We start from the raw sequence: 26,381 nt of genomic DNA, 5'->3' as shown, positions 1-26,381 counted from the left end.
AAAATTAAAAACCCATTGTGTTACTAACCCATCATTTACCATTTGTCTTAATTCTAAGAATGTTACTGCCTTAGTCCAGGGTTTATCTTGGTTTGAAATACACCTGAAGCTCCTTAGGAAACAGTCCAGTTCTGACCCAGCGTACCTTTCAGTGGTTCCAATGAATCAGGCCCCTTTAAACAAAGACTAAATTCAGACCCAACCTTTTGCAAGAGAGTAGGAGGCCTGCAAGCTCTGCTGAGTGAGATCACAATCTTCTGGTGATTTCTTCTGGATTCCTAACTCAGTGCCACCCTAGTGCCATTTCGGTGCAGCTCCAATACACCAAGAATAAATTGGAAGCAAAGAAGGGAGTGGACATGGGCCTGACTGGTATTTCAAATGCCCGAAAGCAAGGTTTGCCGTGTAATAGAATTTGTGTACATTACCACGCTGGCATTACAGGGGTAATCGAGTTATCCACTCAGGTGTGACCAGGCCTCTGTTTGCCCAGAGCCTGCAGGTGAACAAATTAACTGTTTACATTGTCTGGAGGTGCCTGCAGCAGGAGGGGGGAAAGAACAGAGCCAGACTGTCTGCAGGCCTTCTCTCTGTCATGATTATTTTGTTTGTTTTGCATGTCTTTTGCTTTTGTTAATGGCTTCTCACTGGGGGTCCCTTTCCTCCGGTTAGAAGGGGCTGTGTGGTGACCTGTCCTGCAGTATAGAGCTGCCTGTGGCTAATCATATTTTTAAGAGATCCCCAAGAACATGGGGAACCAACCCCAACTGTTTTTTTAAAAACCAACCCCTCTTCCTCTCCTCTGTAACTAAAAGCTAATATATCAGAGTTTAATTTAGTGAGAATCCCTTGCTGCCCTGGTTCTATCAACATCTTTCTCCACTCTTCTAGAAGATTCTGACTCCATTTTCACCCCATACCACTGTAGTAGCACATTTCTTCCTGGCAAAAGCTATACCAGCTGCCTCCTTTCCCCATGTTGCTAATCCCTGCATATCAGAGGAGAAAATGAGAAGTTAGGGGCTCAACTGAACTTTTCCTTATAAAGCTTCATTCCAGTTAACGTTGATTTGGGGAGCCTTTCAGATTGGATTTACCTTTATTATATTACCTAATTCAATAAGAGTCCTTGGACAGGAAGGAACCTTAAAAGGCCACCCAATCTATTCCCTTGCATCAAAGAAGCACAGATGAACAAATTCAAACAGATAGAAAAGGAGATTCGCTACCATTCCCAGCCATCTGTCTGTTCAGAAGTTCAGTCATTTCTACTCACTGGAATTTTCTCTCCTGTGGATCCTAAATTCATCCCAATTTAGCTCCTACTGACTTCCTTTGTCGGGGTCAGTTACACTCTGCAGTCTGCCTCTTACACCTGGAAGGGCAGAACTGACCCAAGTTGAGTTTCATCCAGGAAAACTCACTTTCTTGGTGTCTAGAAAGCTCCATTTTACTTATCTTTCTGGCCAATATAACCTCTGTCAGGCAAGAAAGGCCTGCTGTTTAGGAATCGGGGAAGCCTGCTTTCCCCAGAAACACAAGGTGTGGCCAGCCGTGTGCAGCTCAGTTTACTTGGACTTGTCTCTTCACCTGTAAAACGAGGGAGTCGAGCAGGATAATATCTAAGTTTCCTTCCACCTCAGACATTCCCGTTCTAAATATGGTGAGCTTGATACTGCAAAACTGCTAAAGAATTTCCACCCAAAAATGTGTTTTAGCTTTGATTACTTATATTCAGTCTAAACAAGCAAACAAAATTCCAGTTTCCAGCTCTTTTGTTTTCAGCCTTTATAAATGCATCTTGGCTTCACCTTCTCTCTTTGGCTGATCAAAGTATTCTGAAGTGGGGTTGGGAGTGGGAGGGTGGGAGACAGGAAGCTGCCCTGGATGGGGAAGTGGGATGGAGGAGGCAGGGCAGGGGAGAATGACAGCTTCTGTCTTGGTCTCCTGCTGCTCCCTGCTGTTTCTTAATAGTCACCCACGTATAATCCATCCTAGACTCCTAGAGCCAAACTCAGGAGAATCTTGTAGTCTTGCCTTAGGGTAGGAATGATCCCAGAAATTTATCCTTTTTCCAAAAAATTCTCCAGAGAAGATGATTGACTGGGCAAGAAAGATGCACCCGATGGATATCCAAGTGCCCATCACCTGTCCTGTTCTCAGGGAAGCAAGTAAGTGCCCATTACAGATGGGTTATTTATGACCCTGGGCAAAAATCACTTAATCTTGCTAATCCTCCGTTTCCTCATCTGGAAAAATTGGGATAATTTGTATTCATAGGGTTGTTGTGATGCCTACATCAGAGAATTTGTATAAAGAAGTGCCTGGCATCTAGGAAATAGGAACTGTTATTATAGTCTCCTCCCTTCCACTAAGAATAAAGTAAACCTTCTGGATCAGTGTTAGGCATGTACAAGGAATTCAATAAATTATTGGTGAATTGAGACAGGAAAAAACGTGGCCTATCTTGCCAAGGACTCTTCATAGAGATGCTCTACAGCACAAAAGTTGCCCACTTGGATATAAAAAACTACCCAGTGAAGAGGCACATGAAAATCCACCGTGCCTTTCCTGGTCAGAGGGTTCATCCCTGACAGATAGATTATTCAACCTCCTCTTCATGGAGAGACAGCAGCCACGTATCCAGACTCTGAAACAGTAACGGTGGCACAGTCAGCAGGAAGACTCCCGCTGACCTCCCTGCAACACATCTATACATTCCTAGGCCCCATGCAGCTCCAAGCACACTTAATTCACTGAGTTCCAATTTGGGTCCTAAAATATATTAAAGGGAGATTTTAATAACGAAGCAGATCTGTGCATCCAGCGGATGTTCCTGTGTTCCTTTTGGACCCAGATTATTTCCGAACAGCTTTTTCTGGTGAGGGACTGAGCTTCCCTTCCTCCCTGGAGCCAGGACGCAGCTCAGGCCACAGCGGGGTGTTTAGCGCTCTTCAGTGGCTCCAGATTGTGGTGCTGGTGCAGGTCTCCTCATACGTAACCGATGGCTCCTGAGAGCCTGCCTCTCGTAAATTACTTCCTACGATGCCAGCGACCACCGCAGAATTCAAGTTTGAATAGAGCAGGAAAAAGGTGTTTGAAAGGCCTGTTCACTCAGCTGCATTTTAATTTCCTTTTCAATCTTGTCCCAATTAATTTCACAGAATTAATCTCACAGAAGCAAACTCGGCAGCATTGAGGCTGCGGTTTTAGTGTGGCGGTCGCCCTGCCTGAACATGAAATAGGAGCTAATATAAAAATCCATCTGCTGTGTTTGAAATACATGCCGGCTGCTGCTCAGTCCTGTCTGACACTCCAAACATCAACAGCGGGGAAAAGTGATTTGGGGGTTAGTGGCCATCAGTACTTGGCAGGGGTTCAACAACAGGTGTACTCCAAAAATCCATTCCGCCTGGGCACCAGGCATGACAGGGCAGGTGCTGAATCACCTTCCGTGCAATAACGCTGTGGCCTGGCTTAGTTCCTTTTATCTGAGGATCGCAAGGCCCTGTTGTAGACCAGCACCACTATGGTCCCTTGTTATAAGTGGGCAAAAGAGAGATAAGAAGCCTCTATTTGGATAAAACAAATCTCAAGTCCCAGCTTTCAGAGAAGTGACCTTGTCTTCACAGCTCCAAGGTCTCTCACTAGGAAACATTCTTTCTAAATAATAAAGTTGCTCGTTCCACTATTCAAGACAACTCTTAAATAAATGTCTATTAAAAAAATAAGCATCCTGTTCCAGAAGTAATTTATGGTGGTAACATGAGTTGTCCAGCCAATAAGGGCGAATTAAAGAGACAACGAAAAAGAAACTCTTTCTCAATTGACTAGAAAGGAGAAGATGCCCCTGGATGAGGTCTTCCATTTAAATTTAAGTAAACCGAACTAGTAGGATACACCTCTTGGGCTTGGGTTGTGTGCCTCATGAATTGGCTTCTCTAAGGCTTTGTCTAGTGCCTTATTTCCATGGAAATCAGCGTTGGAGCAACAAGCTGGGCACCACGTAAGGTAGCTTAACTGGGGTGAGAAGGTATTCTCATGGCCCGAACACACCAGGCTTTGGGTCATCTTCCCTGCTAATGCAGTTGATGTGGAAACAGGGAGCCTTTCAGATAAGGTCAAGTTTAGCTTGGAACACATGATGCTTTCAGGTAGACATAGGCCTTATAGGGATGAGGATGGACAGACTTTGTCACCCTGAGTTGGAGCTACTTAAAACTCAGACTGGATCCTGGCTCCAAACCCAGATTCTAGTCATCTGAACACAGCAGGCCTGTCCTGGCACACCTGGACTATGTTAACATAACACCATGTCTGTTATAATGGGATTTTTAAAACCCAGTTTTCTCCACCTACTCCCTCAAAGGGCCACTTAAAGAATGTGGACCTTTCCCCTCCCTTGACCCCATTCTCTCCAAAAGAGATTTGTATGTTGTAAAAATTATATGAATGCAGCAATACTTCCTCTTTTAAGTGTGCTTAGTTGAATGTGACAACAGCCCTCATAAAAACAGATAAGTTAATTCCTTCAATTGCTTTGAATGAAGGGTTTTGGTTGGTTTTTTTTGTTTTGTTTTGTTTTTTTAATTTCAGAGCTCTGAGGGAAAGGAGGTGTTTGGTGACATCTAGTGTCCATTTAGGACTTCCTCGGGCACCATACCCTCTGTTTAGCTGAGTGGGGGATGGACGGGGATTATTTGGTAGGTAATTTGGGGGTAATAAGTGGGGAGAATACAGGCCTGGGGCACAAGCTTCCCAAACAGGGTGATGAAACTGATCAATGCCTGTCAAAGAGCTATTATTCACCTCTGACCTAACCAAAGGGGGTGGATGAGGCGATACTACCACAAAATATCTTTTCTTATTTATGATGGTACGAAAGAGAAGCAGAAGCTGTCCCCACCACCCCATTTCATGTTAACAAGCAGGTCAACACTGTGCTGTGATGACGAAGATGATGATGATGATGGTGTTTTCTCTCATTAATAACTCCTATGGGAGGCTATAGAGTTAGGAGGATGGGAATGGGATTTGGGGTCAGCTGGAAGGCAACGGTCATATACCGGTCAAATTCAGTAGAGGCCATTCCTTTCCCCCAGACAGGAACCAATCGTCTAGAACAAACCCTGGCAGCCTCATTCCTTCCAGGTAATTTTTATAAATGAGGGGACACCCATTCCAAGAGAGGACAAAAGGGAAAGGGTGCTTATGTGCGTGTGCATATGCGTGCATGTAAACCTGCTAACAAGAGGCCCAATTGCATATCAGCCCTATCCTGCAAACCCTGGCTGTTCATTATAAAACTCATTTTTTAAAAAGAATAAAATTTTCATTTTCCTCTTTAATCTCCTTATTCCTAGACTGTTGTTCTGGACAGGACCCTTCACTTTCTACACACACACACACTCACTTTTCAGTCAGGTGGCAGGTCCCAAACCAGATAATTAACTACGAGGCCCAGACAGAAATGTTTACCTAGAACCATATAAGCCATGGCAGGGTTACGTTAATACTCAGAATCGCCCGATGCTTTACAAACTCCAGTGTAAAAAATTCCAGCCATTTATTTTGCAGTGAATTTATAACAAATGCTGTTAAAGCCTTCGTCTTTTGACAGAGGTAATAATAAATTCACTGTTAAAGACGGTAGTTTAATTCCTTATACCTCCAATACTGCACAGAATAAACCATATTCATCACTGAGTAATTTTTTACCACATAAATCTTTAAAACTAACCAGTGAAGGCTGTTGAGACTGAAATATTGTGAATTTATTAGATATGCCCATGTAGTATTGGATTCAGAGGTTTCCATTCGAATATATTATGGGGAAAATTTGTGTCTTTAACTGTGACATTCCCTCCATTTCCCGCCGCCAGTATTATAACAAGCAGCTCCTCCAGAGTCAACTGCACGTTTATTAGACAGAGATTTAGTAATAAACTCCTCACTAATCTGCCAAAGAGGCTGGATGACATTTCAGTGAGATGCCCTATTTAAAAGGAGTCACAAAAGCTTTGTTCCTGTGTAATTATTTTCTCAGAAGGAACTCAGCCTCCCCAAACCTCTTCTGCCAGTGTTTCTTGGTTTTGTACGGATTCAGCTCTCCAACCAAACTAGTAAAATATTGAAACAAATTATAACTTCATTGCAAACATATAGCCCGTAACTTCTATGCAGGTTATAGGATTAGTTATGCAGGGTTTAGAGTAATCGATTAGAACACAGAAAAGTTGTAATTTGCAGACATTCCCAGACTCAGGGTATTTAAAGCTAATAAAAAGATCATATTGATCCTCAAACTAGAAATAATAGAAAATGGTTTCAGAAAGCTTGCTATTTAACAACTTTCATCTTGACATATGACACATTAAAGATGCAATTCAATCCTCAGATTTGAACAAAAATTTTTATTCTATCATATTAATTTTGAGTGAAAATCTGCCCCTGGTAGATGAGAATATTCTGAACCTTTCTCATGATTTGCTAGTGAAGTGATATTTAAACTAACCAATTGATTATATCAAATTATAATGGCCTCTCTAGTTTCATTAAGGAAACATTAATATTGCTAAAATGAAAAATATTTTTTTCTTTTAAATGAAGAAATGTGCATCATCTTTTTACCAGAGAGATTCAGCGGTTTCTCTGTTTCTACTAATATGCCGTATTTGGGAAGAGTTCCAAATACTAAAAACTTCCATGGTGCATTATGAACTTCATTTTTTTAATAAAAAAAAAACAGTTGTCTAACTATTAAACAAAGGAGAAAAATCTCCTTGCAGTGCAAGACTCTAGCCCATTAGAATAATTGTCAAAAGACAGAACCCGGCTAGAAAGATAAGCATAATACCAGCAATTAATATTCAGCATTTCACATTATAGTCAAGAGGATGTGTTTTTCTTTGTGATGTGGCTCATAAGCTAAGAGTGTTGTGAGCCAGACTCTGAGCTCCGTCTTCTTTTTGTGCATGAGGATTAAGGAGGAAAAAAACAGCGACAACAATCCTGCTCCATCTGTAAATGAACCAACATCTTGATTTTATAGCTATTTGCTTTGTAAAACTGAGGAATGAGACAAAAATTACTGGATGCCTAAGTAACACTTTAATTCTGAATTCATTTACGACGTAGCTATGTAGTTGTCACAAACCATAATGCAGTATTTAATTAAAATAACACAAGTGCATCTAGATATGTCCTGGGGTAGCTATCACCAAATTATAGTCTATGCCATCGGTATTTTATTTATGAAATGGCAGATTCTAAGGTGCAACTAGGCTGATAAAAAAGCATAAACATTTTCAACTTGCATTTTTAGAAAGGCTCCTTTTTTTTTCCCTTCTGCGTCTTTAAATAATTTCCTCCTTCTATCTCTGAGTGGAGGGGGGAGATAGTGGGATTATTTTGCTGTCGATAAAGATCTCACTTTCTAACTCTTGCTTTTCAACTGTTGACCTCGTTAAGTCTTCTGGCTGTGAAATCCCCGTCTGTTGTCATGTAAAGGCTTGTGAGGTTCACAGGAGCCACAGCAAGCATGGGACATCTTAGGCGGAACTTGGACGTGGATTCCAGGAGGGTAGGAAAAAAGCAAACCTTTTCAGACTCTCTGTGCTTGTTTTCACACAACCTTCCTTGCACCTTTATTTCCACCTATAAATACCTGCTGTAGTTCACACGCTTGCTTGCTCTACTTTGTGAATGTTCACATGCAGACATACTGCTCCTTTTCATAAGCGCATAGCATCTATCTTACACGTGCCCACCATCTATCTCCTCGTTCGCATTGGCTGTCCCATCCACCTCCTTGTCTGCAGAATTATGTTCAGCAAGGTCCCGATTTATAGGAAATAAATAATGAAAATGGAACGGACTGGGAAAGATAATCGAAACATTCAAATTGTTATTTTTCACTGTACTTTACACAAACAGAGCATCTGTAAACACCTAGAAAAGGTGTTGGCTGATTCCTAAAAAGCCATGCCTTATGAAACATTCTGACCGAGTGGGTCTCTACATTGTTTGTATCTTTCCCGCTCCAACTCTCCTGCTTTTTGATGCTCCAATTTCTCACTATTTTTAAATGGTAAACGGTGCTGTTGTTTTCATTCTTTCTGCTTCTTATTTATCCTATCTATAAAGAGAAGTTTTTGTCATCGCTTATGCTCTATAAGAAAGTCCTAAGAATTATAAAACAGAAACAATAATTGCAATCACCTTTTTAAAGAAAAAAGCCCTTGCAGTTGCTGTATAGAGATATCCTGATAATGGTATCATCTAATCACAGCACGGTCCTACAGCAAGGGTCTTTTGGAGAGAGAGTTTCTTCTACACACTTGTAATTATTTTAGCCCCTTTCACAGGTCACATAAAAAGTTAATTTCAATCGCTGCTAATTTCCGTCCAACAAGAGTGCGGTACTTTAAACCACCCAAAATAATTGGATTCAAAACAAATTTAGGAAATTGAGTGTGTTAGAAAGCAAATAAAAATATCCTTTTGGTAAGGAGGAGGGTAAAAGTAGTAAAAATGGCCTTTTTTTTCTCCCTTCTTTCCCCTTCACAACTTTGCCATTAAAGTTGCACCTACAGCTAGAAGTTTGTCCGTGAAAAATGGTCATTTTGTTTCTCTGCTCAAAGAATGTTATTAAAATGCTAATTTAAAAGAAAAAGGAGTTAAATATCTAGCGATGGTGCATTCTAATTGCAACCATAATGAGCTCTCTAAATGTGCGTGCCCCTGACACACACAGAGCATAAACAGCAGTAAACAGATCATTAGTACCCGCGTTCATTTATTCTGGCGACCTTACCATGACCCCACCGAGGGTAGGGTGAAAAGCAGGTGGATCTGGCTGTGACACCCCCTAGAGGGATCCAGGAAATGAAGCTATAAGCGGTTGTCATGGAAACGCCTATGTGTGCAGATGATGTAACACACCGACAGGCTGTAAGGCTCCGCAACTGGGACGTTGCCTTTCCCTCGCTGGAACAATCTTGAGGATTAAATTATTCATTCCTTTAATTCACAAAGCAAAAGGAATCCTAATTTTCTTGGTGATGTGCAACTCTCTTCCATTTGTCTAGGGTCTGGAACGTGATGACTTGTCATCCCCTCTTTTTTCCGAAGCCCACCCCAGCTTTCTACATTCTAGATCCAAATTGCTGAATCTGGCACAATTATGTGGGGAAAGGCATCAGAAATCTGACATCCAACATCTGTACTTAAAAAGAGAAAATCTAAGGTTTTAAGATAAAATTAATAATGTACACAGTGTCCTTTCCTGATGAGGACATGTTTACCAGAGACTAAGTGTATACTTGTCTTGAACAAAACGGCTTTGTTTAGAGCAGAGCGGGGTCAGGGTTGGCCCTGGGAACCACCAAGCCAGTACCTGATGCCAAGAGTGTAAAGGAGAGAGGCACTAGCCCCAAATGAGCACATCACCCGAGCGAGGTGCAAGGAGAGAAATGGGAAAACAAGCAACTGCTCCCTCCCATGTCCATTTGAGAGAATCAAGATTAATAAAAATAATTCTTTGGAGAATGATTCCACTCTATCCTACCCTGTTTTGCACCAAACAACCTCAATAACCTTACGGCAACAGCAAAATAACTTCTTCTTTTTTTAAAGGAAGCAGAAAAGACGATCTCTGGAAATTATTTTAAAATAAAAAATCTCCAGGCCTGTGCCTCCCCCCACACCCCCTCCCCATTGCACTTTAGATGAACCTGTGATATTGTAGCAATGGCCCTTGAAGTGCAGTGGGGAGGTGATTTAGGAGAATATTAAAGGCAATGTGGAGATTCAAGGCGCCTCTCTCAGGGAGATCTGGAGAAATACGCAGCACAGATGGGCCGAGCAGATTAAACATTTCCGTCACATTGTTTCCAAATTGTGTTGTGGTGCCTGAGGCTGGTACTGCGGTCAGAGCAAAACAGAGCGGTGCAGAGCTGTGAGCTGCGCAGTTTATGGAATACATATTAATACGCCCGTCTCACATGGTATCACAATTCTATCAGCTCCGAAATGGTGCTGTCTCTATTGTTCCTGAATTCTGCACTTGGCACCTTGTTTTCTCCCATCTGCAAAGTGTTTACCTTCCCTCTATCCTTTCTCTCTTCTTTTAGGTAAAGTTCAAGTTGTGTGCTGCTTTTTTGTTTCTCTTTCTCATAGCCTTGTTTGGCCTTCCCTCTTACCTTCACAGGTTATGATTTTTCTGTCACAAGCACTTGCACACCCACTCTGTGTTTTCACACACTTCCATCACCAGCAACATTCAGTGTGTGCACAGGCCCTGCCCACCTCCCTGGCCTTGACTTGATCACTGTCCACTCCCACCCTGTTCAGGACATGAGCTTTACACTCAAGCGCTCCAGACCCTCCATCTAGATGACACGCTCCTCTTCTCGGAATACTCGGTGCTTAGCTGGGGGAGGGGCACTTCGTAGAGTTGTCACCATGACCCCCCCCCGCCCCCCGACTGCTTTCTCTGACCACCCAGCCTTTCCATGTCCCCTTCCTTACACTCACACACCTTCCCCTGTATCCAGTCCCATCAATCAGGTTAGCAAGTTTCCTGAAATGTAACAATAAATAAAACTAGCTCAATTGAGGCAAATTTAATGATTCATTTTTATTATGATTTATAGACCAAAACTCTGAATAATGGAAAAAGAGAAAATGATTGCCAAGAACTTAAAACACACTGTAAAACAGCCTGGAGAGGCCGCCAAGCTACCCAAGGTTTCAGCCAAGCGCTGAGCTTCGATCCTTTCACAGGTTCCAGCACCACTAACCCACCCGCCACCCAACTGACCATTTCCTTTCTCCTTCTGGAAAATCTCTTCATAAAACTATTTGTGCTGAAAAACAGGCACCTGTTTGTCTTTGGTGAACAATGCCTGTTCCCAGCCTTGTTTTCCTCAATAGTTGTAAGGGTACTGAATTAGAGCCCTCAATTTATGTAATAATTTATGATATCCTAAGAAAGCATTAAATTTCCAACACTGGGTTTTAGGAGAGAGAATTTATGGGTCAATCCAGCGTAAAAATATGATGTTTTTGGCTGACCCTGGAATATTACAATCTATTCTGCTTAGGAATTCAAATTTCCCATCTTTACTAATAATAATATATGATGCAAAGCACTAATAAGAGAAATAAGCAATCATAAACAAATAATTCTGTGATCGATTCACCTTTCCCATACATATATCAAGGATTTATTGATCTTTCATGTTAGGGGCTGATTCATTGTTCTCTTGAAAAGGAATTCTCTTATTTACAAACACTGCTGTAGTGAAATTTGATGGTTAAAAGGACAAAAGTATGAGACATTTTCTGGGAGTCTTGTTCCATGGAGGCTTGGATCCCAATTCAATGTGAAAACAGAATATTTCGTTAGGAACATTCTCAGGGGAATTGACAGGAACAACTTGCTCCAAAAGCCATCATGTGGATTTGAATGAAAACAATGATAAGACCCCACAACTTTTAAGTCACAGTTAAAGACATGGTGCCTTAGAAAGGATAAGCAAGTTCAGTCAGCCTTTGAAGAAGGAACAGCCTATGCCCCTGGAGGGTGAAGCCTAGGAAACCCAGCATGGAAGGAATGAGGATTCTTGATTCTCCTGTATTGCAGTTTTTTAAAGGCGGGGATGGCCACACCGGGCTGAAGTGCAGATCTGGGCCATAAATACCATTGATTCCCCCTCCTCCCCGAGAGTGCTGGTTGCTAAACTGCGGGGGTTCATAAACCCTTTGAGAATCTGATGAAAAGTCTGGGCCTCACCCCACGTACACATACACACAAAATTTTACACCAGTTTCAGGGAGTTCAAAGATCCCTTCACATTCATCCATAGATAAGCCAGGGGTTCACAGACTCCAGTTTAAGCATCTGTGCCCCGGAGGATGGTGAGTTCCTTTTGTTGGAACAGCCTAGGATTCACTGAGCCTAGAAATTGAATTCTCATCCCAAGACAGGATGGTCATTCCAGGTCATGTCTGTGCTACTCCAGGGGAGCCATGGAAGAGCTCATACAAATAGGAACCAGCAGGGAGGAGAGAAATTAAAATGTAGCAATCATGGAGTAGGGGTATTTAATCTCTTTTAAGGCTTATGATAGGCGCCTGCTGGTTTTCCCCTGATATCCCCTGACACCTACTGACAGGGTATTTGCAGCACCACACAGGGACTCAGGGCCCTGTGACAGGAGGAGCACCGAGGAGGTCCATGATAGTCTTGAAACCATAAACAGCAATAGGAAACCACTGGAGGCAGAGTCAAGCTGTGTGACATGCCCGTTGTTGGTGGCCATACTGCTTTTTGTTTATAGAATTTGCTGTTTTTTTTATGGCAGGTTTGGTAGGATTTTTTTTTCCTCGTTGATGGAGATTAGCAGCATAAATCCTTTTATGGCATGTGCAGTCCCCGATAAACACTTTTGATTGTTGCTGATGGTGAGTGCTGTGTCTTTCAGGTTCATTCAACGCTTTGCTCATCCAGGCCAGTAGCTTCTCCAACCAGATAGTGGAGTCCAAATTTAAGACTTCTTGGTTTGGGGGAGTTCAAGGAGGTGGGTCAAAGTTGATGTTAAGAGAAACAGATGTTTAATCAAGCCTAGAAATATTTATGAAAAGAACAAACCACATACTGTACTTGTTTTGGGTGAAAGGCTTCTAAAAAGATTTTATGGCAAGAAACAAGCACTGATGTGAAGGATTTTTTTAAATAACTTTTTATATTCTTATCTAAAGCATCTTCATTTAACAATTTTGTATAATTAAAATCTTAGCTCTACCATTCACAGCATATAGAGAGGAATGGAGTGAGGAGCATGTATCATTCTGATGCCCTAGCATTGCCACTTGTAGGTATGTTTCCCCACCTGAAAGGTAGAAACACTTCTGCATTGGAGATTTCAGGTCTTCTAGGAGCCTTTCAGCATTTTCTTAGTCTTTCCAAACATCTGGGCAAAGAGAAGTCAGAGTTTATGGAAAATATTGATCCCAGAAATTTAGTTCTCTCTGCCATGCTAAAACTAAAATCCAAGAATCAGCAACTTAATAAAAATGCAGTAAATTAGCACCTTTAGACAAGAGCAGAGTTCATTCAGAGCTGAGGTCTGCCTGGCTGAGCCAGTACACTCTCCATTTTAATAGTTTAATAAAAATTAGCATAATTAACGAACATCTGTATGATCCAGAGTGGTGCAATTTGGCACTTGGAAACGAGGGCTTAAACATGATTGCTGTGAGTTTAATGTTGTTTTAATTCTTTTTGGCACTGTGCAGTGAAATAAACGTTTGGTGGTGATAGTTCTCGGCCGGATCTCATTTGCATTTTTCTCCCTTTGATTATGAGCAATTGTGGACTCCCCAGCAATTCATCAAAGTAGAAATTATTTTAAAATACCTCGTGGTGTTCAGACTGGGCTGGAGCAATGCATGGGGGGTGGTAGTGGGAAAGAAAGCTAGAAATTTTCCATTCATGCTTTAAACATCTCAGCCCTGCAGCCCTTTTCGAGTATCCAGCCAAGGGATGAAATCTGGAAAAGACAGTCAGATCCCAGGACCTGTAGGTGCTTTGATTAAGCTCCCAGGCACCCACAGCAGGAGACATATGGTCTCTGAGACTGTGCCATCCTCCTTACACTTCTGCCTGCTCTTTTGTTTTGAAGGGCAGAGAGTTGATTTCACTCATTTCAGTTCTCACCACTGTGGTAAAGCTACTACATCTGCAGTCGGCAGGGTCAGTGCTCCCCTCCAGCAAGAGCAAACAGACTGGGAGCCTAGCCTTTGCAGGTGCCCTGCTGTGCCTCATCTGCTTCCTGTTTGCACCCTCTTCGAGTTGGCAGAGAGCACCTTCCCAAGGCTTGGTCCCTACTCCTGGCGTTACGGCTAAAAGGGGGTGCTGCAAAGCGTGAGTCAAAGTCAAGGGTCTTGAGCAGTCCCCAGGGAGCAAATGCCTTATCCTATCCCCTGCAGGTGATGGAAGATGACAGCATCTGGCAGGTAGACCACATTTCACATGTGTTTAAGCAAGTTGACTTAGATCAAAAAACTGTCAGACAACATTGTGCCCATCCTGTGCCTGTGAAACAGCAGAAGAGCTAAAGCTAGTTTTTATGAGCTACAGTAAGAGAGAAAGATGGAGTATATATTTCCCCTTCACAGCAGGCCCTGTAGATATGGACATTCCAGCAACTCCATAAACACAAGGCAACACTACAAGAAAACTTAAGGCAGGAACTGCCCTAAGTTCAGTTTTGAAAAATGGACAGTAACATAACTTGTACCAAGAGGAGCTTAAAAACGTTCTGACAGGCATAAGCTGAGGGATTCTGGGTAATTTCCCGTAAGTCAGTGCAAACTGTAGGTAGAAGCTGGACTGGGAGAGGGAGGGAACGGGAAGGTGCGTGGTAGGAAGAGGTGGTGGATGGACACATTCAGTCATTTAAGACAGATTTTTAAAAAGGCAATTACCCGGTCCTAAAAGGGTCAGTCTTTATTCTTGTGGTGTTTGACACTCTTCTCGGTACTTAGGGAGCCATCTGGGGAGTCTATCTCCAAAGGCAGTTGATCTCTTTCTGCCATAACCAGTGCAATCACCAGGGGAATATCTTGGAATTAGTTGTAACTAACTCTGCTCAACTGAGAGTACAAATTCCCACTGCCTCCTTCATTTCAACAGAACCTCATTTAACAAGTATTTATTTGGCCACATTCTATGCTGGGTCTAGTATTGAATACTGAGACTACAACAGCAAACAAAACCAACAAAGTCCAGCCCTCAGAATTTTCCATCTCGTGACTGACGCTGAGACAAAGACAGGCAGATATGAGGCAGTGATGAGCTCTTTTCCGGGGAAGCACTGGGCCATGTAGCCGGGACCCCCGCACAGTCAGAGTGGCAAGGAGAGGCTTCTAAGAGAATAAGTGACTCAGGAATTGAAATCTGAAAGTTACTTAGGAGTGTGCCCCATGAAATGGAGGAGGAAGTAGAGGCTAAACAGAGGAAAGGCTCCAAGGTAAGAGACTATAGCACATGGGAGTAGCTGAGACAAGTTGTTTTACTAAGGGACACTAGATCTAGGGGGTGAATGATAATGCTGGGCAGTAAGCACGAGTGGGTCATGCAGGGCCTTTGTCCACCTTGTTAAGAAGTTGACAAGAGGCGGTGGGAACCCACTGAAAGTTTTCAAACACAGCAGAGACATTATCGACGTGCATTGTGGAAAGATTCTGGCTGCAGAACGAATAGATTGGAGGAGAACAAGAAAGCAGATACAGAGATGAATTTGGAGATTGTTTCTATAGTCCTCATGGGAGATGACAGTTACATGACTCTAGGGTATTGGTGAAGAGAATGAAGAGAAGAGGGTGGATTCCAGTAACATTCTGGAGAGAGAATTGGCAGGGCTCCAGGACTGAGTGAAGAGGAAGGAGAAATTGGGAACGATTGCTGGGTTGGATAACTGAGTGCATTGTGGTACCACTCACTGAGAAAGAGAGCATAGAGGGTAAAGAAAGATAGTTTGGGAGTGGGGATGGGGGTAGAGGCAGGATTATAGGTTAAATTTAGGAAATAATGAGTTTGAGCAGCTTAGTGGACATGCATTTGGCTACTGGGGTCCAACACTTAGATGTAGGCTGGAGCTCTCATCATGAGTCATTAACACAGACATGGTGGTTAAACTACAGAGGTATATGGGATTGCTCAAGGAAAGTGCATGAAGTCTCAGAAGACGAGAGGGCTATGACAGAACCCTGGAAAACAACCACATTAGAAGGCAGAATAGAGCGAGATGAGCCTGCAAAGGAGAATGAGAGAAGAAGCAACCAGAGAGATAGGAGGGAAACCAGGAGAGTATGATTATCACAGAAAATAAGAGACGAAAATGCTTCAACAAGGATCAGTAATGGCCAGCACTGCTGAGAGATCAAGTAAGTTAAAGACTGAGAAGTAACCAGAGAATTTGAGCAACGAGGAGGTTATAGGAGACCACAGAGAGAGTGTAAGTAGAGTGATGGTAGCAGAGCCCAATTAGAGTGGCATGAAGAGCAAATAGGAAGGAAGAAGTTGGGGCAATGAGTGAGTAAACTCTTCTGATAAGTGTGTGAAGTGTAAGTTTGCATAGACTAGTAGAAATGGAAAGTAGACATGCAGTGGGGATGATTTAATAGTTGTTTTCAAAGATAAAAGAAACTTGAACACCTTTCAGTGCTGATGGAAGAAACCATTTCCATTAGAGGCAGAGGTCGGTCCCCACAGAATCTTGTCTCTAAGAAAGAAAGGGTCTCTTCTAAATCTTCTTGTGGCAAAAAAAAAAAAAAGTTTAAAAAATTTTTTAAAAAAGAAAGAAAGAGGAGGGGTTACAAGTGCACACTGTGAGAGTCTTAAACCAGAGGAGGGCTGCCTCCCCCACTTTAATGGGGAAGAAAGATGGTTGTCAGTACAGGTAAGTTCCTGCTTTGGTGGCAAAGGTTGACAAATGTGATGGCTTCTTTTTTCTCTTTAAAGGTGGAGAAAATATTGTTCGCTGAGAGGGCAGGAAAGCAGCAGAGTTGGACGAAGGCAGATATCACTATGTAGAGACAAAAAGATCACCAGTTAATGCTAGGGACCCTGAATTTTACATGTCACCAGCTTAGTTTTCTTTCCTTTCTTTTTTTCCTAGTAGAATTCAGCAGCCAGGTATGCAAAAAAAAAAAAAAAAAAAGCAGATAGTTAGCTCTGTGAAACCCCAAATCCAGTTAAACTGGAATGTGTGATATTTCCCATTCTTACAGTTTCATCCTAATTTTACTTCCTTCAAAAGAAAGAAAACATTTTTTTCTGGTGCTTCCAGAAATAGTCCCATAATGTTCAACATCTGGTGTGCTTTTGAAAAGCTCTTCTGTATTCAAGGAGCATTATCCTCACCCCTGTGACCACCCCTTAAACCTGTGGTCCTCAACCCCCCTCCCACCACACAGGGCGCTAACTTGGTACCAGTCCATGGTGAGTGAGCTGAGCTGAGCGAGCAAAGCAAAGCTTCACCTGTATTTACAGCCGCTCCCCATCACTGCCTGAGCTCCACCTCTTGTCAGATTAGCGGTGGCATTAGATTCTCATAGGAGCAGGAGCCCTACTGTAAACTGCACGTCTGAGGGATCTAGGTTGCATGCTCTTTATGAGAATCCAATGCCTGATGATCTGAGGTGGAGCTGAGGCAGTGATGCTAGCGCTGGGGAGTGGCTACAAGTATAGATTATCATTAGCAGAAAGAGTTGACTGCACAATAAATGCAATGTGCTTAAATCATCCCCCTCCCCAGTCCATGGAAAAATTGTCCTCTATGAAACTGGTCCCTAATACCAAAAGGGTTGGGAACCACTGACTTAAACCCTCTTTAATCCTCATCCTCTTTCTTTTTTGTCCCTTTCTGTGGCACTTATTCCTGCCTATCATTATTGATGTACTGGTCAATCTCCCACCTCTTCCAGGGAAGGAAGCTAATGTTTAGAGCACCTGCTATGTATCAGACACTTTCAGTTGTTTTCACTTCAGTAGTGTCACTTACATTCCAACAGCATAGAGAGGAGGGGAGACATTACCCCTGCTCTTATAGATGAGGAAGTTAAAGCTAGGACCTAAACTCACATGGCTACTAATCCCCAAACGGGGATTAGATCCCAGTCTGTCTGACTCCAGAGCCCATTACTCTATGCTGTAAGCTCCCAAGGAGCAAGCAATCTTCTGATTCATCATTATATACCTCATGGGAACTCAAATAGCACTTTGCACATAGAAGATGCTTGATAAATATTATTGATTTGAACTATGACCTGACTCTCTGAATATCTTTAGAGTTCTGGCATTTTAGTGTGCCCAACTTCCTCTGAAGAAGCCATACCATTCTGCTTGGTAAAAAAAAAAAAAAAAAAAAAAAATTGCTCTTTAGGTTCAACACTGGCATCAAATGTGCTAAGTTTACATGTAGACAGGAATGTGGCAAAATGAAAACATTTCTTTTAAAATGCTTCCTTCCTCTGGATTACTTTTTAAAATTTACTAATCTCATCAGGAATGTTAACAGCTCATTCTGATGACACCAACGAAGAAGGCACCCAACAGACTCTCCCATCAGCTCACTGTAACATAAACAGAAGCATGACCAAATTTCAACTTGAACTGTCTACTTTTCATTTTTCAGGAGTATAACATGTATGGCTGGTGGGTAGGAGAACTGAACAGCCTCATTGGGATTGTTCCAAAGGAGTATCTCACCAGTGCCTTCGAAGTGGAAGAAAAATGAAGCCCAGGTATCAGAACCATTGTCAATGAACTGCCCATTAGTTGGGCAGAATTTGTAGGCCATGATTTCAGTTTCTTTTTGAAAGACGAGAGCTGCCAGTGAAGTGGCTTTTCTTCACTTCCCAAAGTAATGCTAATGAGTCACCATTGAAAGAAAATAAGTCTGGAATTGGTTTTTCTTAAATTTGGGGACTGTGTCATTTAGGATTAGGTTCAACTAATAGTGACAGAAAATCCAACATGACAATGACTTAACTTTAACACAGAAATTTATTTTTCTCTTCCATAAAAATCTGGAGGCAAGTGGCCCAACGTATCCAGATCACAAGTGTCTTCTCTTTTTGCTCCTCTGTGTGTGGCCAACATTCCCAAGGTGACCTCATGGCCAAGATAGATGCTCCAGCTCTAGCTGTCCTGTCTGCATCCTACTCAGCAGGAAAGCTAAAAATGAAAGGAGAAGGGCATACCCTCTCCATTTAAGGACACTTCACAGATGTTGCACACACACTTCTGCTTACATTCCATTGGCCAGATACAAGCTGCAAAGAAAGCTGATAGCCCTGTGTCCACCTTAAAAATGAAAGGTTCATTATTAAATAAAAATGGGAGAATGGATATTGGGAGATAACTAGAAATTTTTGCCACAAGGGTAGATCTGGGTTTATCCATAGCTCTCAAATCCAGGACACCATTTCCCCAAAATGCCCACATGCTGCAATATGACTGACAAAGATTAGGAATCCAGTATGAGGATTCCTGTAGAACATAATCAAATTAACTTTGAAGTAATAAAGAATATAGTTTGGTGCTGTCACACACCTATAGTCCCAGCTTACTTGGGAGGCTGAGGCAGGAGGATCACTTGAGCCCAGGAGTTGGAGGTTGCAGTGAGCTATGATGATGATGCCACTGCACTCTAGTCCAGGCAACGCCCTGTCTCAAAAAAAAAAAAAAGAATATGATTTGGCAAAGCACAGTGGCTCATGCCTTTAACCCCAGCACTTTGAGAAGCCAAGGCTGGAGGATCACTTGAGGCCAGGAGTTTAAGACCAGTCTAGACAACATAGCAAGACCCTGTCTCTACAAAAAATAAATTTAAAAAAATAGCCAGACATGGTGGCATGCACCTGTAGTCTCAGCTACTTGGCAGGCTGAGGCAGGAGGATCGCTTTAGCCTAGGAGTTTAGGTTGCAGTAAGCTATGATTGCACTACTACATTCCAGCCTGGACAACAAAGCAAGACCCTGTCTCTTAAATGTATATATTTATATTATTTGCATTTTATGAACAAGAACCACATTGTGTTTTAAAACAGTGGAGTGAGTGCTTAATTTGGGTGGCATATCAGTGGGAGCCACTTGGGTGCAGAGTGGATTTTGTTTAGAATTGGGATGGTGGTGGAGGGCTCCCAAGACCAGCTCCATCTTCTGGCCTGAAATGGGAGCAGCTTTTATTGCTGGGGGTGAAGGATTGCATCAGTGTGACAGTGATACAAACTGTTCTCGAAGTCTTCCCGGCCAGGACTCACTCTGTTGTGCAGCAGCAGCTAAGTGAATTTATTTAGAAAAATACATAATGATAGAGCGTACTCTCCGATGCCCTTGTACAACCGTGAAGCTCCAGCTCGGGCCAGTCACTCAAGGTTTGACTTTATGATTTTGCCAGTGAGGACTCTGTTTCCTGGCCATAAATGCAGAAGGATTGGAATTTTTCTGTGAAATCTAAACAAATTCACCCTATTTCACTTTGTCACTTATTTAAAGTTATCTCCTCGTTCTCTTTGATCCAACAATTCCACTTCTAGGAACTTATCCTGCAGGTACACTTGCACACATGTAAAATGATATGCACACAAGGTTCATTTGTCATAGCAAACGATTGGAAATAACCTAAATGTTCAATAAAGAACTAGTCAAAGGCCAGGCGTGGTGGCTCATGCCTGTAATACTAGCACTCTGGGAGGCTCAAGCGGGAGGATCGCTTGAGCTCAGGAGTTCGAGACCAGCCTCAGCAAGAGCCAGACTCCATCTCTACTAAAAATAGAAAAAATTGGCTGGGTGTGGTGGTGCACACCTGTAGTCCCAGCTACTCGGGAGGCTGAGGCAGGAGGATCGCTTGAGCCCAGGAGTTTGAGGTTGCTGTGAGCTAGGCTGACGCCACGGCACTCTAGCCAGGGCAACAGAGTGAGACTCTGTCTCAAAAAAAAAAAAAAAATGTAGCAAAGAAGGGTAGGCCAAGTTTGCCCCATTTGTATAAAAAGGGAATAGAGGCTACAGATACCCATTTGCTTATATACGTATGAGGTATTTCTGGAAAGAGACACCAAATGATAACATGGTTGCCTCCAAGGACAGAGAAACTGCAAGACTCTGAGACAGGATAGGAGGGAAGACTTTTCACTCTATGCCCTTTTATACTTCTGTATTTTCAATCATAAAAGCAAATTTATGGCCAGGCGCAGTGACTCAAGCTTGTAATCCTAGCACTTTGGGAAGCCAAGGCAGGAGGATTGCTTGAGCCCAGGAGTTCCAGACCAGCCTGGGCAATAGCAAGACCCCATCTTTACAAAAAATAGAAAAAAAAATTAGCCAGGCATGGTGGTGCACAGCTGTAGTCCCAGCTACTCTGGAGGCTGAGACAGGAGGATTGCTTGGGCCCAGGAGTTGGAGGCTGCAGTAAGTGAGCTATGATGACACCACTGCACTCTAGCCTGGGCAACAGAGCGAGACCCTGTCTCAAAATAAATAAATAAAACAAAGTAAAATAAAAGCAAATTTATTTATTTTTCCTCCTTTAGGAAACATACTCTTCTATCCTGCCTTTATGAAGAAACTGATTATCAAGAGACCCCACTCCCTACTCCTGCCACCCCACCAACCACCAACGCAATGGACTCTACTGAAGAGACTGAAGTAGTGACTGTGAACCACCAATAAGATAGGTGGGAAGAGGCGCATTCATCAAACCCATTACTAAACCTGCCTAGTCATAGCTCATCCCCAACTCCAAACACGTCCACACATCCACATCTGCCTTTTCCACGGGCTCATCACAAAGAGGGTGAGAGAGAAAGAGGAAGTTGCTTGTTGTTCTAGCTGGTTTGAAAAGCACAAATAAACTTCAGATTTGGTTCCCTGCCATGTGTGATGGTGTTGAATTCCTTTTTGTAATGGTATCAAAATGCCAGCTCTGGGCATTCTCACCATCTCCAACCAAAGTGGGAAGGCACAACCAGAGAAAATAAAAGCCCAGACAAAGAAGGAGAATTGTAATTGTCTTTCAGGTCAGAATCATCTCTGGAACCCAAGTCTGCTGCTTTCTGGTTGGCTTCTCAGTCTTCCTTTTGTTGGCTAGTTGGTTATTTTTTCTTATGTGTTGAATTTCTCTGAAAAGAGACAGAGCCAGAAGCAAGGCCTTGGAGTCAGCACATCAGAAAGTTCCTCTTCAGGCCTCAAGTCAGTTAACAACGCGTCTGTGTCCTGCACTACAAGTCCCAGGAAGTTGCTGAGGAAGTGCTTGAAGGAGTATGGATTCAAGGCTCCTTGTTTCCCTTTCCTGTTATACCCCGCACTCAAGCTACCTGTGCAATGAAGAGACAGCTAAACATAACGATTGGGAACATAGCATCTGCTGTTAGCTCTTTAAGGTATATATATAATATATATATTACATATATATATAAAAACATCTGTAAGCAGACAGCTATCTCATTAGGTAATTAGGAAGATTAAAGGATTTAACAAGTGTAACATACTTGGAACAATGCCTGGCATATAGTGACTGCTCAATAAAGGTTAGCGGTTATTATTGCTTAACTCTCTACATGAGAAATGTTCAAAGATAGGCAACTGAGCAGCTATAGAAATGCCTGTTCAGGCTACTGGATTGGCAGTAGCCTTCCTCTCCTTTGCAATGACCATAGCCCTCTGTAGCCCTGGTGTCAGATACTCATCTCACATCACCACAGGAGAGAAAACAGAGTGCAAACAGGGTTTCAGTGGATTCCAAGTTTCTCAAAAAAATGAAAAAAGGGACAATTTAGATTTAGGAGGAAAAAACACAAGTGAGATAAAAGGCAATATAGAAGTGTCCATAATGTCCCCTCCACTTTACACAGGGTGCTAAAGAAGAAGGAACCACTAGGTGGCAGTATATGAGCAAGTGAACCAAAGAGAACCAATTGCCTCCCGTTTTAGGAACCTTGGCACCAATCCTAGCCCACAGGTAAGAACAATGGGCATGGTTCTAGAGTGTTTAAAAGAGGGACCCAAGTCTAGAAGGCTGGGTGGCTAAGAGGCAGGAATACCATTGTGCCACTGCTCTGTAATCAAGACACCAGAAAAGGGGATACCAGAAGAAGAAGAGCAGGTATCTGGGACAGGATGAGAAGGGGTTGAAAAAGGAACCAAAGTCAAGGTAACTTTTTTACACCCTATACACGGTTCAGTGCTCTGTAAATAGCACAGCCATTGGCTTCCAGCATTTAAAACAAAATGGTCCTTTCTCTACCCATAGGCCAGAGGAAACAACTATTTCCCAAACTGCAGAGGTCTTTTGGCATCTCTGTGCACCATAGGGTAGACCCCACACTTGACCCTTCTAGCTATAAAACTTCATGGGAAAAGAAATTAGATTGGCCCTAAAAGATATAAACAAATAGACTGATTGGAAATCTGTTTTGTAGCTGTTCTGGCTATCTCTGGCATTGTTATATGCAAAAAAAGGTAGAGTTCATTCAATGGGTTGATGAGGAGACTGTCTAGAGGCTGAAGGGCATTCTCCGTTAGGGAATAGTTCTAAAGGAGACCTTTCGGAAGCAGCAGATTCCTATAGTCTGTTGGTAATTAAACCTCATCCCCACTCAACACAGCAGGCTCTGTCTTCACCAACAGCCTCAGACGGCAACTGACTAATCAGATTACCCTTCTTGGTTTGACTCCACTAACCAAATCCCCACCTCACTGCCTGCCTCTAACTGGATAACTGGGGCACCTAACTAACTACATTATGTGTAGAATGGTCACCACCAATTGTTCTGGCAAGTCAAACAGGAGAGGACTAGAGATGGAAGGTTTTTTCCTTCCTTGATTTTATGTAAAGAAGGGAAAATTAAAAAGCTAAGATCCTAAATTTAGAAGCAGATGCATATCTGCCTTTTATAGATAAATAATCATTTACAAGGAACTTACTGACATCCAGTGGATAATCTAACCTAGGGCTGGCGCAGTCTGACCTGCATTGTCCAAGCTGATATCTAAAACATTAAATGCTCGGAAAGCAATCTTTCAGCTACATTTCATTAAAAATACATTTTTTCTAGTGTTTTTCTGTCATCCATATAGCAAAATAGCATAGACATCGTTTTGCCGTTACCTCAATATTAAATTTTCCCGTACAACAGCCTGTTAATATTATATCTCTTAGAAATCTACATTTAATTAAAAAATAGGGTAGGGAGTGAATAAAAATGGGAAAGAGAAGAGAATTCCTCTGAAGTCTCATTCCCTAAAACCAGGTTATTTTCGTTTTCAATGTGAGCAGCACCAAAGGTGGGGCCAACAAGGTACCCCTCCTCCTGTTTGAGACAGATACTTTATCTAAACATAATACGTAAGGAGTAGACTCAATCTCAAGTTACCGTTAACTTCTTTCTTTTTTTAGCAATTTAGCTTCCCTAGTTGCACCTCCTTGTTTACAACCAGTTAGTCTTTTTTTAAGTGATGAACCCAAGGATCTGAAAGGTTGTGACTAGTTGGCCAAAATCACACAAAATCTAGGCCGGGCGCGGTGGCTCATGCCTGTAATCCTAGCTCTCTGGGAGGCCGAGGCGGGCGGATTGTTTGAGCTCAGGAGTTCGAAACCAGCCTGAGCAAGAGCGAGACCCCGTCTCTACTAAAAATAGAAAGAAATTAATTGGACAACTAAAAATATATAGAGAAATTAGCCGGGCATGGTGGCACATGCCTGTAGTCCCAGCTACTCGGGAGGCTGAGGCAGAAGGATCGCTTGAGCCCAGGAGTTTGAGGTTACTGTGAGCTAGGCTGACGCCACAGCACTCACTCTAGCCCGGGCAAAAGAGTGAGACTCTATCTCAAAAAAAAAAAAACAAAATCACACAAAATCTGCCACGGAAGAAGAAATGAAACAAAAGCCCCTTGAAATTCTCAGTCAGCTGCTTTGCTTACTGACTTACTTGAGTTCTATTGTAGTTAGACATCTCCAGTGAGATGTCTTCAAAATCCACATTTCACAGCAGTGCCAGTCCCGGCATCACAATAAGGCGGGTGTCAATGCAAAGAGCAAGATAATGCATGGTGGGGGTGGGGGGAGACCCTGCCTTTAAAAACCAGCCTGAGAAAGATGGAGTTGAAGAGAAGCAAGAAGAAAAAAAAAAAAGTATGTTCTTTTTTTGCATCTTAAGAACAAAACTCTGAGATGTCAGGGACAGCGATGCTTTCATCTCTGGCTCGAAAAATAAAAAACCTCCCCACAGGTCTCCCACCAGGAGCAGCTCTGAAAGGATAAATCTTGAGTGGCGCTGATTTGTTAATCCCCAGAGCACCAGCAAAATATGCCGGGCTGACTTTAGAAAAAGCACACAGAGGATTATCCCTGCTACACAGCCCAGTGACTCAAACTCATTTTCTAGTTTGTGGATTACCATAGTCCCTTGCTCTTCCCCCTTCCCTCCTGCCCAGCTATTTTATTTCCCATTAGAATTTACCAAGATTGGGTAGAGCGTCTGAAATTTACAACTAAAAAGAGATTTTTCTTTTTCAAAAGATTTGAATTATTCTCCCTATTTCCCTATCAAAAACTGTTAGAAAACATGCTGTTTCTCTCCTCAGTGTGAATTGACAGCCAGTCTTTGGGATTCAATTAATGATACATTTTAAAATGTAGTCCATTTTGTACAAAAATATTTTATAAATGTAACGGCAACTGGGAGGCCGAGGCGGGCGGATTGTTTGAGCTCAGGAGTTCGAAACCAGCCTGAGCAAGAGCGAGATCCCGTCTCTACTAAAAATAGAAAGAAATTAATCGGACAACTAAAAATATATAGAAAAAAATTAGCTGGGCATGGTGGCGCATGCCTGTAGTCCCAGCTACTCGGGAGGCTGAGGCAGGAGGATCCCTTGAGCCCAGGAGTTTGAGGTTGCTGTGAGCTAGGCTGACGCCACGGCACTCTAGCCCGGGCAACACAGTGAGACTCTGTCTCAAAAAAAAAAAAAATATATATATATATATATATAAAACGGCAAAAAATACTCCCGTATTAAAGGAAACTGAGGTACAACAGAGTGACCACATAATTTATTCTCCAAACCGAGACACTTTGAGAGTTAAGGGGGGAGTTATTAATAATGATGCTGAGACTGCAGGTATAAGCTGGGAAGTGTGGTCATGCTAAAAATAAGGCAAAACGGTTGCCCAGTCACCTGGGGAGTGGGCGGTAGATAGAGACGACCTGGCTTTCCTGGTATGGGGCTTGGCAATGTCCCCTGTAATGAAGTCCTCTCCCCTGCAGGCCTGGTTTCTAGGCAAACCCTGCCAACTACGCTTCCTTTTCCTGATGCCCAGGCTGTTCTGGTGTCTCTGGCATCGAGCCGCCTGTGGGGCTGGCTGGCTGTCAGCAGCTGTATGTGTTCAGTTCCCTCATGGGGTCCCATCACAGTCCGCCACCCCTCCACCTGGCAGAGTGCCACTGAAAGAAGCATTTTTGTATGGGCAATAGTATGCCACTTCCTTGCCTCCTGTGACAGGAGTGAGCTCCAAGAGGCTTCTAGTGCTGGTCCTCAAAGAGGGCATCTGGTTCCACTGCAGACGCTCTCAACCTGATGGAGAGCAGCTGGACACCTTCTATACTGCACATCCGATCATGGAAGAGAAAACAGTCTGCAGACACTTCCCTTTGCCACACCGTCAGACTCACCAGCTTTGCTCTGCTGTGACTCGCCAGAGTGGCACACCACCACTGCCGTGGGCCTGTCACTAACATATTCCACCTCTGGGGAAACGCCTGGCGTCTAGAAATTCCCGATTATTTCTTCAACATCTCCAAGTTTAAGGGGAC

General features: G+C 42.8%; 1 protein-coding gene across 2 annotated transcripts in view; it reads left to right on the top strand.

Moving 5' to 3' along the window:
- The window catches only part of SKAP1 (src kinase associated phosphoprotein 1), a 273,972-nt gene extending 252,523 nt beyond the window's left edge, over positions 1 to 21,449 (top strand). For both annotated transcript variants that reach the window (XM_012660133.1, XM_012660123.1), the window contains exons 12-13: positions 18,207 to 18,315; positions 21,105 to 21,449. In XM_012660133.1, the coding sequence (XP_012515587.1) occupies positions 18,207 to 18,308 (102 nt within the window). In that variant the 3' untranslated portion in view covers positions 18,309 to 18,315; positions 21,105 to 21,449. The remainder of the gene's footprint in view (positions 1 to 18,206; positions 18,316 to 21,104) is intronic.
- The last annotated feature ends 4,932 nt before the right edge of the window (positions 21,450 to 26,381 follow it).

The sequence above is a fragment of the Propithecus coquereli genome, unplaced genomic scaffold, assembly GCF_000956105.1.
Source record: "Propithecus coquereli isolate 6110/MARCELLA unplaced genomic scaffold, Pcoq_1.0 Scaffold119, whole genome shotgun sequence".
NCBI lineage: Eukaryota > Metazoa > Chordata > Mammalia > Primates > Indriidae > Propithecus > Propithecus coquereli.
This window is presented reverse-complemented; position numbering and strand designations above follow the sequence as displayed.